General features: G+C 39.6%; 1 protein-coding gene across 1 annotated transcript in view; it reads right to left on the bottom strand.

Moving 5' to 3' along the window:
- The window catches only part of MNAT1 (MNAT1 component of CDK activating kinase), a 116075-nt gene that overhangs the window by 47900 nt on the left and 50231 nt on the right, over nt 1–17944 (bottom strand). The window contains exon 6 of the mRNA XM_085061119.1: nt 14633–14758. Within this exon, the coding sequence (XP_084917245.1) occupies nt 14633–14758 (126 nt within the window). The remainder of the gene's footprint in view (nt 1–14632; nt 14759–17944) is intronic.

Below are 17944 nucleotides of genomic sequence, written 5' to 3'. Positions count from 1 at the left end.
AGGGTATGAGATGCAAACTACTGGAAAAGAGATCGTTTATTTCTTGCAAAACAGCCTCCATGCTTTGAATCGTGTGTTTTAAGGATTCCAGCTCATTGCTACATTTCAGATGAGGTTTTAAACAGTGATTTCAAGCAGTCCAACCTCTCACACCATTGTTCCAGGCTGCTCCCATTCAGCAGTGCATGCTGGCTCCGTGACCTTCACAATGACCTCTACAAAAGCAGTTGTGCATTTTACTGTGGTGTAAATCCTCACAGACAAGTCGAACCTGTTCTTTTTGGCATCCAGCCCTTTAGATGAATACGCTGAGGAGATTTATTATGAAAGGGGAATGAAGGGGCATTATTGCACAACATTCATCCCTCACACACAGCTAAGTTCCATCCCTTACAACTTCTGAAGACTTTTAAATAAACAGATCATCTTAATTACACAAATCCTTCTTGCTTCTCACCAATTTTCTGTAATTAAAACTTGCTGTTGTTTGCAAAAAGGTAGATATGCCCAGAAAAAAGCATTTGTGTGAAGGTGTTTTACATTATTATTAATAAGTAATATTCATACTTCCTGTTACTATACACAAGGGATTAGTGTTTCCTAGCACACCATTCACTTACAACACTGAAGTATTATTCCACATGGTAGCAACACACATTGCCCTAAAAGGGTCCATTAATTATTTTTTTAATGCCATGAAGTTGCTGCAGGATATTAGACTGTCTCCATAAGAAATACACTCCTATGGTGAAATGATGAATGATGAGGTTTGCAGGTTTTTAATTAGATTTCAGAGCAGTAAGAATTTACAGAGTTATTCTCCATAAGGCCTTAGCTTAACACTTTGTGTGACCTTATGCAAACAATTAAAAAAATATTCAAGATTCCATTAATCAGAAACTATAAAAGCATAAAAGAATAGTGAAAGGGAGAGATTTTATAAATTCAATGACTCTGCCAAAGTGGTTAGAGTAACCCTGTCATTCACATCATTCCCATTCCTTCAGGTTTCCCAACTGATCCTTCAGCAAAACGTGCCCTGCTAGGGAAGGTGGGGAAACAAAAAAAAAAACCCACCCAATCTAAGTTGCATTGATATTCCAACCCAAAAATCATGTTCAAACTAGCTGCAGTCACTTGGTATTAATTGCAACTGAAGCATTTTGACTGAAGCAACATTCCCTGATCTAAATCTCCGAGTTCCCCTCAAAAGCTCCCTCCCCCAGCGTCAGCTGTCACGGACAATAATGCACACACACATACCTCCCACTGCAAAAAGAAAGACCTGCTGTGTGTGTCTCTCCCAGTCACCCAGAGGCCATGGCAGGTAGGGGTTCTCTCTCCCCTTCCCAAAAGTCTCAGCTGGCCATTTCTCAGCTTCACTGCTCCTTCCCTGCCAGCAAAATCAAAGACAGCAGAATGCACAATAGCAAAAATTTCCCTGTGTAAAAGATACAAGATAACACACTCTTCTCCCACCTTTCCAAGGTCCAGACTCCACTTTCACAGCTCCAGAGCTGCAAGCAGAAGTTTCTCCAAACAGAATATGCAGCAGTGGTTTTTACTGTCTAAATTCACTTCTCCCCTGCATGTCCAACTCTGCCAGCTCCAGCACAGCCCACTCCTTAATTTCTGAGCCTGACACTACTAGTGTGGAGCAGAGGTGGACTGAAGAGAACAAAAGGTGAACCAGCATGGTCATAGAGTGCTGTATTCAACAACCAAGATAAAGTATCCACAGTTCTAAAGGAGATTTCTTCCTACAGTAGAAATTTCCTATTTTGAAAAGCTGCAGTTGCTATGTATTTTGCCTCTTCATAAATAAACCAAATAAAAACTAAAATGCAGCTACATTTATACTTTAGTCTTCGTGACAAGCAAAATAGCCCTGATCCTACCAATGCTTTATTCAGGATTCTTTAAAAAAAAAAAAAAATCCAAGGATTTTTCAATTAGATGATAGAGAGACAATGCCATAGCTATACCTGGCACCTACTGCTCAAATTCGCTACAATTTAAAAGCAACCAACAGCTAAATGTGTACAATACTCTTCAAGAATTTTTTTATTACTTTAAAAGTGACAAATCTGTTTAATTTTGTATTTCAAATCCACTTAATTAACCAGACACAAAACAGGTTAAAAATTAGTACAAAGCAAATGCTGCACACAACACTATCAATGAAACTGAACTGACACAACATTAACCTTTAATATAAATTGCACCTTAAGGATTGGGATGGGGGCTTTTACCCCATATTCCAAACAAATTTTAGAAGTGCCTGATATGAGACATATTCTTGGTCTAACTCTGTCTAGGCTTCAGATTCTGTCTAAACAGGAATTCAATGCGGCATCATTCCACCAAGTGGCAGATTGAGACACACAAGTGAAACTGAAAGGGTGAAGTCAAAGAAAGCATGAAGTTCCCACTGCAATCCCCTCTATGTCCTCCCATTAGCTCTCAAGCTAAGCCCTCTTTCTCTCCCCCATAACAAAGGAAAATCCTAATCATGTTTTCTTGTAAACAACCTCGAAGGGGAATGCTTGGTATGTAGGCAAGGCCAAGATAGTGCCACCCCTTTGGAAAGGCAGAAAATTCTTCAAATATTTACTAATCAATTATTCAAACTTTGCTAGTCTGAACCCAAAGGGCTATCACAGGGATGCATTATGAACTGGAACATGTGGCTTTTTTTCTTTATGGCAGCCATGTAGCACAGGTACCAAACACAGGCAGCCCCAGCCCTGGTGCCACAGAGCACCTAAGGATGGTGAGGATCAGGTGCCTCAATGCACCCCTTGGATCTGCCAGCACATCCCCACGAGCTCCTGGTTACTGCAGCACTGCCTCTGACTGACTTCAGAGGATCATATTTCTGTGATCTCTCTCTATGCCTTGGAGAAGGGAGTGATGCTCTATTTATTCATGCCTCTTGTTCAAGAAATGAAACAGGACAATGGGCTTGAGGCCTAAATATATATATGCTGCTTTTCTCCTGTGCACAGCCCTCACTTTTAGTTTGTTCCCCCCTGCAAAAGACTTACCTTTCCAAAGTCCTCCAATTCCACATGCACCACCTTTCAATGTACCTTTCAACCTGTGTCCTGCAGGATCTACCTCACTGGCCCAGAATAATACAAGAATCATTATTCTTACACAAAACCACCATTTCATTTTCTACTAATCATGGCAAATGTTGCAAGTTCCAGTCTCCTGGCCCCCATCCAGCTAATTTAGATAGATGGTTCCACATGTGCTCTCTGTCCTTCCATTTCCTGCCCATATCACGGCACACATTTGTCTAAGTGAGTCAAAGCAGGTTTCTCTGTAGTCACAATATTCTTTAGTACTTTATATTTTAAAAAAGAAACCTGTATAAAACACAGCCTGTTACCATGCTATTATTGACTTTGCAAGTGGCAGAGGATTTTACTGCTTTGCCACACATTCTGCTGAACTATAACGTGTCACAAGCTACACCCCAGCCTCACATTTCCCCCAAATACACAAGTTACCTGTGTAGCATCTATGTTCAGGCAAAGCAAAACAATAAACTAAACTAGTCAATTCTTCACTTCAATCCCATTATCCGTGTTTTTCACCCTTAAAATAAAAACCTCAACAAACCCAAAATATTAAGAGGAATAAAGATAATAAGCCAAAATTTTAGACCAAGGCACTTCTTCACGAAGATAATTTGTTTCCTTTCTAGTCAATGCTGTCAATATTCCTTTCCAGAGACACCTTGACTGACAATCACTACATATATATGGGGACATTCCCCTTTTGATGTCCACCAGCGATTGTCTCACAAAATATTCCCTTCTCCCAGCCTCTGCACCTGAACAAACATTTTTAAGGAAAACTACTTTTGAAGTCTCCTTACAAAACATTGTCTCTTTGATCCAAATATCTCTTTCTGCAAGCAGCCTAGTACGATACAGATGCACCTTAGATAGCAATAATGACTATTGAAAGCTAAGGCCCCCAAGAGCTCCTTTGAAATACATCTTAATTTTGAAAGGAATTTCTGATTTACAAATGTACCCTTTGAAAACTCAAAATTTGACTTCTCTGAGACACTGTAGGAAACATTAATTTATTTGCTGTGTGCACTTATGCAGGAATTAAGGTGCAGAAAGGTGGTACATGCACAAACCTGCAGCACAGCCTCAACCAACACGCTGATGATTTTTTTCTTTGTAGGAAATTAATATATTAGTAACTAAAATGTTACTAAAGCTGGTGTACCTTGGACAAAACAGAAGATGCTGCAAGAAAGAAGTCCTGCCTGTTCACCCTGGCCTACAGCCAGAACCCTGGTGAACAAGTCTGTCCATTGGTGTCACATTTGAAAGCTCCCAAGTGCACAAACACCACCCCAGCTGCCCTCGGAGAAGGGCTTCTTACACAGGAACTGATGGTGATGGATGAGTACCAGAATCCCCAGGTCCCCAAATCCTTCTGTCCCCTCTAATTCTCAACCTCATGCAGAAAACACTCAGTCCTTCTCCCTAGAAACTCCCATCCCACTCACTCCCACCTTTCTGCCAACTCTGTCCCAAATCTTCCCCCTCCTGTCCCCCCATGTTCTCTCCAAAGCACCTCACATCCAAGTCCCACATCCTCCTCCTCCTCCTCCATCTGTCTCCTCTGCTGCCCTGTGCTTCCCCATCCCCATCAGCCCTGATCCCATGCTCCACCACAGCACCACTGCTGCTGCTGCCAGCACTTGTTACTGATTCCCCTGCCTTGTTTCTTCAGCCTCCCACTATGGCCATCTCTCATCCTCCTCTTGGCTCTCCTTGCATGACCAGCTCTGGCAAGAATTTCAGAAAAGCCAGATGTAGGCTGGTCTTATCCCAGATTTGTCTGAAGGTGGCCCTGAGAACAGGGAAGAAAGAAAATATAGGCATATAGAAGATCTTTTAATTGAGCTGTGACATCAATATATTCTACATCACCAAGCAGATCCTAGTTCATTGAAAAATGTAATAACCAGGAGCAAAACCAGGCTGTGAAGTAAGTCTGCACACACATGCCTTAATAGGCAAGTCTCTCAAAGCAAGACAAACAGACACAGCCCAACTGAGTGCTGACTCAGAGGAATCTGCAAAGCCATCATCCCAGCACTGCCATTCCAGGTCACCAGAGCTCCTCCAGGTACACAACAGAGAAGATGAAGGAATGACACAGAACTGCTTTGATCAGCAGCAACAGAAGAAAGGATTAGAAGAAAACGTGATGCTCTCTCAAAGGCAGACAACTGCTAGGAAAAAAGAGATCATGGCAGAAAGGTCACACATACTTCTATGCACATATACAAATGTACTGTAACTTCCCTAAATGGCTTCAAATACTTCATTGATCTTACTACAGTTTTTAAGTGTTCTTGCTACTCTCTTTAAAAGAATTTTCCTCTCTAAAAAGTCCTCTCCTCAGCTGATGAATGTCATTTCACATCCAGTCTGTAAGATTGGAGACAGTCTACCAACCATTTGCAGAAGAAATCAATGTTTTTTAATGTTAAATGACAATTAAGGCGCCTGAACTATCTTTTTAAGGTCTAAATTCTACAATATTTAGTTCTGTCAAGTCCTCTTTACATAGTCATCTTCAAGGACATAAGAAGTGCCTACAAATCAGGGAGAGAACAACTTACTTTTGGCACCTACCTCGACAGAAAATGAACTTATATCAGGTCAAGGAAACAGAGTTACTGAATTTCCTCTAAAATGTAAAAGCAAGGGCAGTAAGTGCTACCAGAGGCTGCCAGGCAGACTGCAGAGCCCCCATCTCCAAAGGTCTTTAAGAACAGGTTAGACAGGTAGCTGCCATGAAGTACCCCTTGCTCTGCCTCACTGCAGGGGAAAGCACCCCATGACCTCTCAAGACCCCCAGCCAGCACCATGATTATACAATTTCACAAGTACTCATTGCAATTTTGGCACCAAAGCTTCTCATTTTATCAATCTGTCTTCCCTGACTTAGAATTCCACCCTCAGAGAGGAACTTTGTCTGCTCCCATTTTTTGTTATCATCTCTACCAAGATATAATGAGACTGCTTATACTCACAATTTTGGACAAGCTTTTTCTGTTTCACTCCAGAATTACTTTCTCATATGTTTACTTTTAAACAGTGCATCAAATAGCACTATTTAACAACTTTCTGCATTACAAGTGTGGTTCAATAACTTTGCACTGTTCATTTAGCACGAGCTCTAATATTCAACATTTATGATGTTTGCAACTCTTGGCCAAAGCATAGCATCAAAAGAGCATGTATGCACTGAATTGTATCTTGTTAAAAAGAACAGCAGCACTGAAAAAAGTTATATTGGAACAATCTATAAATGTGTTTACATTATATGAATGATTTGCTGTTCCTTCACAAGGCATGTAGGAAGTCAGCACTTCTCAAATGTGTAAAGTATTTCCATGTGCTTAAGGCACGATCTTTCCAAAACAAACAATGATTGAGAAATTTTTTATTATTCTTTATTTCCCTGCCAGCTGTTTTTTTGGACTCTCCTCTCAGCCACCTTCTTTCTTTCAGTCAGATCTCTCCTTATTGCTCACAGTAACACCTACTCAAGCAGTGGTATATTCAGAGCTATAAGACTCAGAAACAGGAGGATTTCAAGCTGATTTAAATGGCATTTTCCTCAGATCACTCTACAACGTGTCTTTGTGCTATCTTAGCTAGTGGCAGGTCTGGCTGCTGCTTGGGATGGAATTTGGGCATCCTGCATTAGAGCCTGAAGCCCATTCCTGCTGCTCTGTGCCAGTGCCTGCTCCTGTACAGGCAAGGAAGCAGATGACAACCTGGCTGAACTCTTCCAGCAGCCTTCTCCCTACAAGCCTTTTCATGGGACCAAAACATGCTGCATGTCACAGAGATGTGCCTCTGAAAACTGATGGTGAAGAGTCAGGCGTGCAAGTGAGCTCTTGGGCAACTCCAAAAATCAAACAGGACACAAAACAAAACAAGCCCTCCTCAAACAAACAGAACAAAAAAACATAGCAAAAAAAACCCCTAAAAAATCCCCAAACCCTAAGAACATCTCCATTCCAAAAAGTGACAGCTAAAGCACAGATCTGCTCCACTGCTGGCTACAGACACTTTAACTAACAAGCACATTGGCCATGCCATTCACTCCTGTACAATTAACACCATTGGCACTATTTCATTTACTAAATTCCAGCCATTACAGCTGTGCAAACTTATGGGCCCAATTTGTATTTATACTAATATGTGTACATAAGCATGTGTTGCTTTAGCCATGTAAAGGAGCCTTAAAGCAAATGAACAAATATTATTTAAACAGAGCAGTATCAGAGAGAGCCCAACCATAAAACAGAATCAAGTCAAGCCATTCTGATTATGTCTGTCCACCAAACAGCTTCATTTCAACTTCAGCATATTTCCTAAGGCATTCCAAACAAAAATCCTGCAGAGCGGTATGGGGAAACGTAGCACTGCATCTTCAAAATCCAGTCTCCTTTTCCAAAACCATCACTGTAAATGAGGGGAGGGGAAATGACAAATACTGTCATTTACTTTGCCTTTTTCGCTCCAGAAACATTTCTTACCAACATAAGGAACAAAATTCATTAAGTCAACATCGTGCTGAATGTTTATGCACTTTGATATAACAGTAATTACTCAGTAAGGCCAGAACCCAATTAACATTTTAGACTTCAGTCCCTGGCCTGGACTGCACAGGAAGTGTTCTGATGATAGATCACTTAAATAAAGTTTATCTGGCACACACTTCAAAACCAGAGTTCAGAAACTTAAAGCACAGTTCGGCATGTATGTGCTTGACTCTTAACAAAACATCTTTATTTAAACAGAGGGCTAGAGATTTAGCATGACAAATGTATTTACTACTGCTAATCATTCTCCATCATGCTACTCGGAAGTTGCAGTCACATTGTATTTATAAACCTATGAGATTTAAGGAAGCAGCAAGTCGATCACAGGACTCTGGATCACTTTTTAAATCCAGCATGTTAGCTCTAATCTGAGTTATATCACCCAGCATATTTGGTGCTCCTCAGGTTATGTATTTAATTCTGTATCCATGTATTGTCAGAGATGGTGGAGATTCAGCAGCAACAATTTCATTTTCCTTTCTTCCCTTCAGAAATAGTATCCTTCTTAGCAAATCAATGCTCATTGTTAAAAACAAGACACTGTTATTGATGACAAAAATTCAATGCTAAAGCAATATGCAACATATACTCTGACTAGGAATCAGGAAATGGTGCTTAGCAACTGCAGAATCCCAATTATCCCTGGGCTACATCCTGTGACTCTCCTCTCCAGGAAAGCTGCTTGGCAGGAATGCTGGTTCCCTGAGCACCTTCATCCAAAGACCTGCTGGAAAGTTCTGTGATTCCCCATGACTGGGGATTTGAGTTTTCTCTGGAAAGGGACTCTGCTCCATGGCAATGACACCAAGCCCAGCATGTCAGAGCTGGACACAGCCACCACACAGGCACAGAGACACAGAATCCTCAGGGCACTGGAAGTTTTAGCTCTACCTGCACATTCTCTAAACAAATACATCTTTTCCAAAAGGATCTACATGCCTAAGCACACTAGTTACTCTTGAAAATAAGTGGTGTGATTTTGCTGTGATTCTAAACTAGCAAGAGCTGCAAAGAGGGAAATATTCCACCCAGCTGTAAAAGACAAATGTGTGTGGTATGAGCCAAATGAAGATTAAAAACAAAATACCAATTAAACTCAAACTGGCATTCATCTCGAAATCAATTCCATCTGAAGAGTTTCAGTCTGAAGATAGACCAGCTGAGCTAACAGTGGAGGAAGCCTTCATTGATTTATCTTTTAACTTCAGGCAAAAACAAAAAGCACTCAAAAAAAAAAAATTAAAAAATTTTAAAAAAATAAAAACCACCACAACCCTCCCCACACACACACACACTAAAACACACTGCACCAAAACCAACAAACCAACCAAGCAAACCAGAGCAGTAAGAATTGGCAAAGTAAGGCCCCCTCAGGAGCTGCAGAATAGTTGTAGCCTAAACCACAGTGTGACATGCACCTCACTTACCTCCCAGTACCTGGCGTATGTCTAAGCAACTTTGAAGGAGCACAATTGATTAAAAAGGTATTTTGACAGACTTTTTTGAGTTTGGAACAGGATTTTGGATAATTGCTCCATGAGCTATAAAAGAAACAGACTGAAAAACAGGAGCAGCCGCTGAGCAGTTGTTTGCACAGGAAGCAATATTGCAGGAAAAGGCAATAATAAAGAACAGTTAATTTGACCTGAGCTGATGAGGTCAATGTCTAAAAAAAAATAGCTCGACATAATGTAAAATAAGAACGTTATTTCCCACCAGAATAATACTGCAAGTGTAACGCTGAACAAAATCTCTCCCTAACACTTGTTATGTGCAGCTTAGTGGTAACACACATTCCTGAGGTGTCCTAGACATCCTGTGTCTGACACAAATCCATTTCTCTGAAATATTGGTTCTACAACTGCTCCCTCCTGCAAGCTCTGGCTGCTCCAGGCTGCACACTGCTATCCCCAGCATCCAGCTCCTAATAACCTGAATCTGCAAGAACTGGAATAAATCTGGGCAATATTCAGACCCACAAAGTTAAATATAACACCACTGCTGTGATTTGGACAGGGAAGCAGTAGCTGAAGCAGATATTTCACTCTTAATTCGCTGCCATTCAGGGGTGCTGTTGACAGGAGATGGAGCCCAGCTCAGCGGAAGAGCCACGAGGTTAGGAATTTAGTAGGGCTGGATCCTATTCCTCCTTCCTGCTCTGCTGTCTAATCCTGGGTGAGAACATCCCCTCCGGGCATCTGGTTCCCCTCCCTCCCTGACACATCTATTTAAACTGCAAATTCACTGGGCTAGGGACCATCTTGGTAATGACAAAGCACGTACAGCACTCTGCACTAATAGTTCTATTAATAAATATTCCCACTGCTATTAAGTAATAAAACAGAAACGACTATAGGAATTGAAAGGTCAATGATGCATTAGATTAATTCTGAGGTATTTGGGTATAAAATGTAAGAAAGCAAACTCCTCCCAAGCAGGAGTAGGCCAGGGGACACCTATGTTGTTTTCCTGAATTTTTGGGCGATCCAATTAGAGGTAATTAAGTTTTTAATTACATGAGATTACTCCAAGAATACCATCACTGGAGGCTAAGTGTCCTGGGAGGCTGGGGGAAGGAAGAAAAGAGACATTACAGAACTGGAAGGAACAGAAAAGGGACAGGAACACAGTCTGAAGTGGCATGAGCTGAGCCAGTCCAAGGCACCCAGATTTTCTACTAACATGGAAATAGTTGGGCCACAGACTCAAAGGTTCCATGTTCCCAGTTTGATGAATTAAAGAGGAGTTAAATACATCCACACTTCTATGCATTTTTAACCACAATGGTGAGGTAAAGCACAGACCTAGAGAAGTCTTCTACACTTCTGTAAACAACAGAGACATAAAAAAGAAACTAAATTCACGTAACACAATTAATTCTTGTTTTATTTGCAAACTGCCATTCGTCTGCAATACATGAGCATCCCTTTTACACCTTAAAATGAGCTTCACATTTCAGCTACCTCACAGCCAGAAATGGTCACTACATTCACTAAGAAACAGAAGAACGGTTCTCTTACCAGACCTTATATTTGTTTTGTACCCCCTGACAAGCCCTAGAAATGCTGGAAACATCATTTATTTCTGACAAACGTTGCTCTCTTTGACAGCTACTAAAGTCTGAAGTACCACAATTGACAGGAAATAGCATTTTTAGCACTGCTGCAACAATTAAGATTGCTACAGTTTCTTTTATAGCTTCACACTGATTTGAGATTCGATTTAATAAAACTGCTTTAAATATTCAGATGTGCCAACAGTGTATTTCTTAATATGATGAGCATGATAAGGAGAAAAGCCTGGCACTCACAGAGGGGAATCAACCTGATTGATTTGGACCACAAACTTTGTGCACAGAGGTAGAATTTACTGAAAAAGTTAAAAGAGCAGACTACAGAGAAAAAACTGCTTCCACTTGAAAGGAGGAAAAGAAAAAAGTTATCTCACAGAAGAAAAAGTGAACCCTGTCCCCATGAGCTAATTGTCTGTCTCATGCTATAGGGGATGCTCTTGCTTAGCTTACAAGTGAAAGACATTCCCTCCTCCCCCTGCAAGCAGAGGAACTCACAGCACTAATATGACACCTTAAATGAGCCAACTTCCTTGAGCATTGCCCAGGAGACTAGAATGGACATGCTCCTAACTCAGACACCAAGAAACATGTCTGATTAGCAGTCAGGCAGAAGAACATCTCTGACCAAGGAAAAACACTCAGGTTCAAGCAGAAAAAAAAAACAACAACAACAAAAAAAAAAAAACAGTGGATTGCCACAACTGGCATATTTTTATAGCCCTTGTGTAAACACCAGCTCTGGATTAGCCAGCATCTCAGCTAGCTCTGGCTTCCCTACTTTTGAAACAAAATTAGAGGAAAACACCCATCAGAAAAGGTCAGTGGCCAAACCATTACGAAAAAATAAAAGCACAGGGGAAGGACATACATAGTGATTCATTAAATGTGCACTGCTAAACCTCTGACAGTGAGCAAAAACCAGACTTTTCACAGAAATATACTGAATTTGCAGAGAACTGTTGAGCCAAACAGAGCATTAATTAGAGTTGTATTTTTTAAGAAATTCTCAGTACTCCCCTAGAGCTGCTCCCACCAACAGGAGTGGTGCGAACCCCACGGTTTGCAGAGGAACAAAGCCAAAGAAACTACAAAGAGCACAACAAAATCTCCACCCCCTTCACGTGTACACCTACGCACAACGATTGGACTGAGCATCTCAGGTTCTTAGAAAAACACTCAGCCTGGAAAACAAGCATGTCCTAAGGTGAATGCCAGGTGGGAATTCACCTTACAGTCACTAGAACACACCTTCATGGATCATGTGCAGTGAGCAGAACTGCTTTTCACAAAGCTAACTCAGCTCCAAGCCCAGCAATCTGCATTTGACTACAGTAACTTTCCAAGATGCATCCCAATCCTAACCTGAAAACATCAAGAATTTGAGATTTCATTGCATTCCAGAGTCAATTTTGACAGGGAGGCCAATTAACCAGCAGAACATTGTGTGAACTTTAGGTCTCACTCGTTCCTTCAGTTCCCATTTAGATGACATTTGTTTAACTAAGGTTACTGGTTCTTGCTCCATCTACTGCTGCACTGCTCAGGTTTGGCATGTTCTGTGCTAAGGAGGTACTTACTGTAAATTGAGTCATATCTTAACCTTCTCCTAAAGCAGAGGCAGAATGCAGCACACAAAACAAATCTTTCTGCCTTTGAATGGACTTTCGTGGCTTCCCTTTGTGTTCTCCCTGATTTCTGCACTCAAAATGCAGTCACCAGAACTCTCCATTCCACAACACTTCCCGACATTGCATTCAGAAAGAGAAGTCCTTTCCTATTTCTTGCTGGACTTTTCACATACCCAAAGCCCCACACATGCTGTGGCTGAGGGTCCAACTGGTTTACTTGCCTAGCTGAACTTCCAAATCCTCTTCCCAGAGCCTGTTATTTACTGTTCTATTTCTCATTTTGCATTTAGCCATATTAAAAGACATTTCATTCAAATGAGGCCAGCTTGTCAAAGCGACCCTGTAAACTGCCAATTTGCACGTCATCCACAGAAATCCAACATCTGCTTCCAAGCACTGAGCTGCCTCCTAGCAGAACACCCACAGAAACATTCCCAGGCTGTGGAACCAACTTCTTTAAAAATTTCAAGTTAGCCAGTTCATTCATTCATTCATTGTGCAGAATATCAACATTGTTATTATTGTACAATATAATTTCTATATATTTTTAGAATAATGTCATGTAATAACTAAATCAAACACCCTGTAAAGAAAATAAGGAAACATTCACCTTTCTAAAGAAACCCTGTAATTTTACTGGTGTAAATTTTTTGATGCAATCCATTTTCCATAAATAGTAGTCACCGATTTCAAATGCTCCTATCCTTAACTTTATTGTTAAAGAATATTTAATAGAATGTTTAATAAAATGTACTTAATAGAAATAAGTACAGTTAAATCGTTATTTTTCATTTCAGGACTAAGATCAGTCAGGGTGAGGTATTTTTTGTTTCCTGGGATTGAACAAATTAAATTATTTATCTATTCACATTTTCTGAACAATGATAAATTAACAACTAGTTTTCTGGCATATCCTTTGTTATTTCAAGCGTTAAGATTTAAATGTCATGCTGCTGGAAATCTCTTCATCCAAGTCTTTCACCATTCCTGGATGAAGTTTACTTAGGGCTGCAGATCTCAAATGTCCACTACCACATACTGCATTTAATATTCATTTTTAAATGAATTAGAAAATACTTCCACTGTCCTCATCATGTAACATAAGCTTATCTTCTTCCTTTTCCCAGAAGAAAGCCCCAGCTTTAAGAAATTCTGACAATATGTTTTAATAGCAAGAAAAAGTACAGTCATTCAGAGTATTTTTTAAACAGAACAACAGGAATTTTCTGTCCACAGGCTTTTCTACACAGACAGAAAATATCTAACAAAGCATATCAACCTCCCCCAGACTGTTAGAATTTAAAAGAAATCGGAAGATCAATTTACCCCAGAGGAAAACAAGAAAACAATCTGCACAGCTTTGCAAAAACTGACACTGTTTTTGGAAAAACAAGCTGCAAATGCTTCTACACTGCGAACACTTTGACAGATAATGAACAGCACAAATATTCAACGGCAAGAATAAATTGATTACTGATGGGAAATTAGTTTGACGCACAGGTTTTTGCTTTGCTGACTTCTGGGTTTGTTGAAGACAGTAGAGAGTGTTGGTTATTTTCAAGGCATTCAGTTTACCACTATCAAATTGAAAACACAAAGTCTAAAAAAAGTGTGGAGATTTAAAACAACAGAAAGCAGAAAACCAGTAAGGTGCAGAAAAGACCAGTACCTCGTGCTGCCACCCCCAGCTCTACATTTATGTACACAGGCTGATGAGTACTCATCCCATGTCATGACACAGAGCAGGAATGTTGAGAGATCTTTAGCTGCCACCCTGACAGTGACACATTTGCAAAAATACCTGTTGCTTCCTAGAGCCAAAGAACAATGGAAACAGCACCCTTAACCTTGGCATATTTTCTAGATTGTCAGTCTCATACTCACAGATCACTCCAGTGCTTAAAGGAAATCTGACGAAAGTGCAGCCGATTCTTGAACTTCCAAAATTTCAACTTCCAAAATTGGTACACAAATGAGAAAAATAATTCAAAGACACCACAACTTCACAGGGAGAGAGATAGAGCTTGGTTTTTTGACTATAATGAAAATATTCCATGTATTTGTGATGTCTCTTCTGGGTGGGACAACACAATATTCCAACTAGCAGATTGATGGAATTCTTCAATTAATTCCTAATTACTTATTTAATTGGAAGAGCGCAGTATTTCATGTAACAAGCAACTCAGGTTTAAATTACCTCTGAATTTCATCTGAGGAAATCCTTGGTATTCTGAAAGGCATTTAAAAAAACAAACAAGCAAATCTTACCATTTTGATGCCAGTGGAAAACGTGACTGGTTTGACAGGTTTGGGTTTTTCCAGTTGCATTTCTAGCTGAGTAGATCTGTCCTTATGCTGAGCTAAGAGCAGAGAGGCAGGAAGATCAGAGCTCTCCTGTAAACATATGAGGAAAAAATTTGAGTCCTAAACCAAAACAAATATTAATTAACACTGCATTTTCTTCAAAACTGCAAGCTGTGACTGCAAGGCCATCACTAGGAGAACAGCAGAATGCCAAGTATCCTCTCTCTCAGAAACAGTTTACACAAAACAATCATTTTCAGTAATAAGAAAAAGCTGCAGCAACCCCATAAATCAGAATAACCTGCAAACAACCATTTTTATAGAATCCACATTAAAGACAATATAACAGGCTCCTTATTCCAACTGGCCAATGCAACTGGATTTATTAAAATTTTAAAAAAATTAGAACTTAATCAGAGAAGGAATAATACTGAGTAGTATAACTTGGATCAGATGTTTATCTAAGACACATTCTTTCTACCAATGAACTCAGACCAGTTTGAAATTGTTTCCCATTAGATTTCACCTGAGGCCGTTTGGAAATGATCCTTGCTCTGCTCTGCACAATGGCACTATTGTAAGTGCAACCAACAGCATATTTATTTTCTCCTTCAGCAACTTATTTTTAGGGAAGCCAGCCAATTTAAAAAAAAAAAAAATATAAATATATATATATATAGAAGTAAAATGAACAGTTAAGCAAATGAATTACTTAAACTCTCAGGACAGAATGATTATTAACATACATATATGTAAGTGTATTCCTAAAAAAGTCAGGAAATTATTGGCCAAGTAATTTTCTAAGAGACTAATGTGACTATCTACATACACACAGAAATCCTTGAGAATTCCTGGCCAGAATTACCATGAAGTTGAGAGCAGGGAAGAAGTTCAGACAGATTCTTCCTGAACTGCTCTAGCACAGTATTTTATTCCTAAGGCCCTCACACATCACATATAATTCTGTTTCAAAGAACCAAGCAAATACTGAACTATGAACCATATTTGTTACTCACAAAACAAAACAGATTTTATTAACAGGACTGTGATTTTTTAATTATTCAGTTCATGGTAAGAAATTGGATGTTTTTAATGCCACGAGAGGCCTTGCTGCTTTCACAGTACCTAGAGAAATCTTCTGAAGTGATCATGAAGAAGTCACATTGTACACTGACTTTTCACATCACTCTCCAGAGACCTTTTTCCTCTCTATTTTTTGTTACACTCCCTTTGTCTTATTGCTAGAATGCAAGTTAAAAGCAGAAGAATCTCACATGACAAGACCTGGTCCAGAATCACAAATACAACAACTATAGCACAGGTTCCTACTTGCATTTCTGTGATTAACAGAAGGAGAAAGGAATGAAAGATGCTAGAAAATTAAATTGTAGTAAGAGACAACTAATTTCTGTACAAGTGGGAGAAAAATTGGACCACAAATGCACTAGTTTAGAGTCTGCTTCTTTTAAGTGCTGTACATCTCTAACCACCATGTAGCAGCATGTGCTGCCAGCTGTCAGCAGAGGTTAAGGATGTTGAATTCTTTCAATCACCAGATTTAACATGTTGGGGGAAAAGGGAAGAGCAAAAAACATTCTCTTGTTCATTTTGCCCTCTCATATTCCTTAAATGCTCACTGCAATCCTAATACAGTGACTCAAGGAAGCCAATTTTTAACCAACTTCTCAAGAGTTCTCACAATGACCAATAACCAGATTACACAACTGTGGGAAACCCACACTGTGCCAGCAAGGCACCACATCCTGATTGTTTGTCCTTCTGAGTATGCACGGAGCCCTTCTGTTAACTATTAACACACGTGGAAGTTCCAGCCCTGTGTTTATCCACACCAGCAATTTTCTGTATGGGAAAACAAGCTGTCTACACTATGAACAAAGCTGGTTATACGCAACAATTTCTGAAAGGTTTCTCTCAAAACCCTTGAGGTTCTGGTAAAAGTGTGGATATGAGGTCTTTAATGCCTTTGCTTGACTCCAAGCTATGCCACAGTCCAGGGAAAACCTGATCCTCTGCCCTGTGCTGCAATCCCATTTTGCCCATGCCTGGGGAAAAGGGGCTGTTGAAGAGGAGAGTGCAAATCCCTTAACACACATCTAAGAGATCATCTTGGAATCCTCTGTATACATGTGAGAGAGTTTGTACAGCACATAAAGAAAGTGTTTTAATATTTTACTCAGCCCACATTATCCAAGAATATGCAAGGTTTAAAAAAAAAACAAAACAAAAACAAACAAACACCACAAAATAAAACACTCGTAACTCTTCCAGTGATACATAACCATGGCAGGGGTTTAGAACTGGATGGTCTTCAAGTACCCTTCCAACCCAAGCATTTCTATGATTCTGTGGGATCTGCAGCTTCTTAAGATTTCAGCGCCAAATTAATTTATTGATAAAGAAAATACAGGACATCTCTACTTGGTTTTACCATTGGTATCTCTGTAGCCAAAAATTAGTCCTTCTTGGTTTAGCACAGAACCAGCAACCACAGATATAAAATTATTTCTTTAAAGTTAATTCTTTACGCTGCTGCTGCTTATGCTTGGCTTTTGCTGCATTTCTCAATTAACTTTTACTTATGATCAGTTTCATTTTCAGATTTGCAGCACAGCATTAGAGGGATTTCAGAGACCATAGGAAATGTTTATTTTTTTTTAACAACTGCTGGTTTTCCAGAGACTTTGTAAGTCATTACACAAACACTTCAGTGCTGGTTTTATAAACCTTAATAATATTACAAAACAAGTTTTGGCTCAAATTTAAGTTGACACTGCCCCTTCAGAAACAGAGACACAACTTGAAACTGTCCAGTTCCCTCCCTCAGCCTTTAAAAATCACCTTTGTGTTGTTTTTAGAATATTAAGATACGTTTTAATAGCAATACATATGCAATCACAGTTAAAACTACCTATTTTAGTAATGTTTTAAGGGTTATTTATAACTATTCTTTCTGCAAGCCATCTGGTGAAGGTTTCCAGCAAAACCAACTGCTGTGTTAAAAAAAAAAAAAAAAAAAAAAAGGAAAAAACCCAACCAAATACACATCACCACTGGTCTCTAGTCAGTTAGGAGTGTGTTTTGGAACAGGGTTTCAAAAATCAGAAACTCAAAATCCATATTCTAAGAAATTAAGTTCAAATTCATAGTCAAGTTTTTGTTAATTGATCCACTATTCCTAATTTTGTGGACTGTAAACACATTTAAATTGAAAATAGACTGCTGGATGTGAAGATACAGGCTTGAGGGTTTTTAAAG

Source organism: Lichenostomus cassidix, chromosome 5, assembly GCF_008360975.1.
Source record: "Lichenostomus cassidix isolate B80296 chromosome 5, HeHo_3.0, whole genome shotgun sequence".
In the NCBI taxonomy this organism is placed as follows: domain Eukaryota; kingdom Metazoa; phylum Chordata; class Aves; order Passeriformes; family Meliphagidae; genus Lichenostomus; species Lichenostomus cassidix.
Note: the sequence above shows the minus strand (reverse complement) of the source record. Positions and strands in the feature narration are given on the sequence as shown.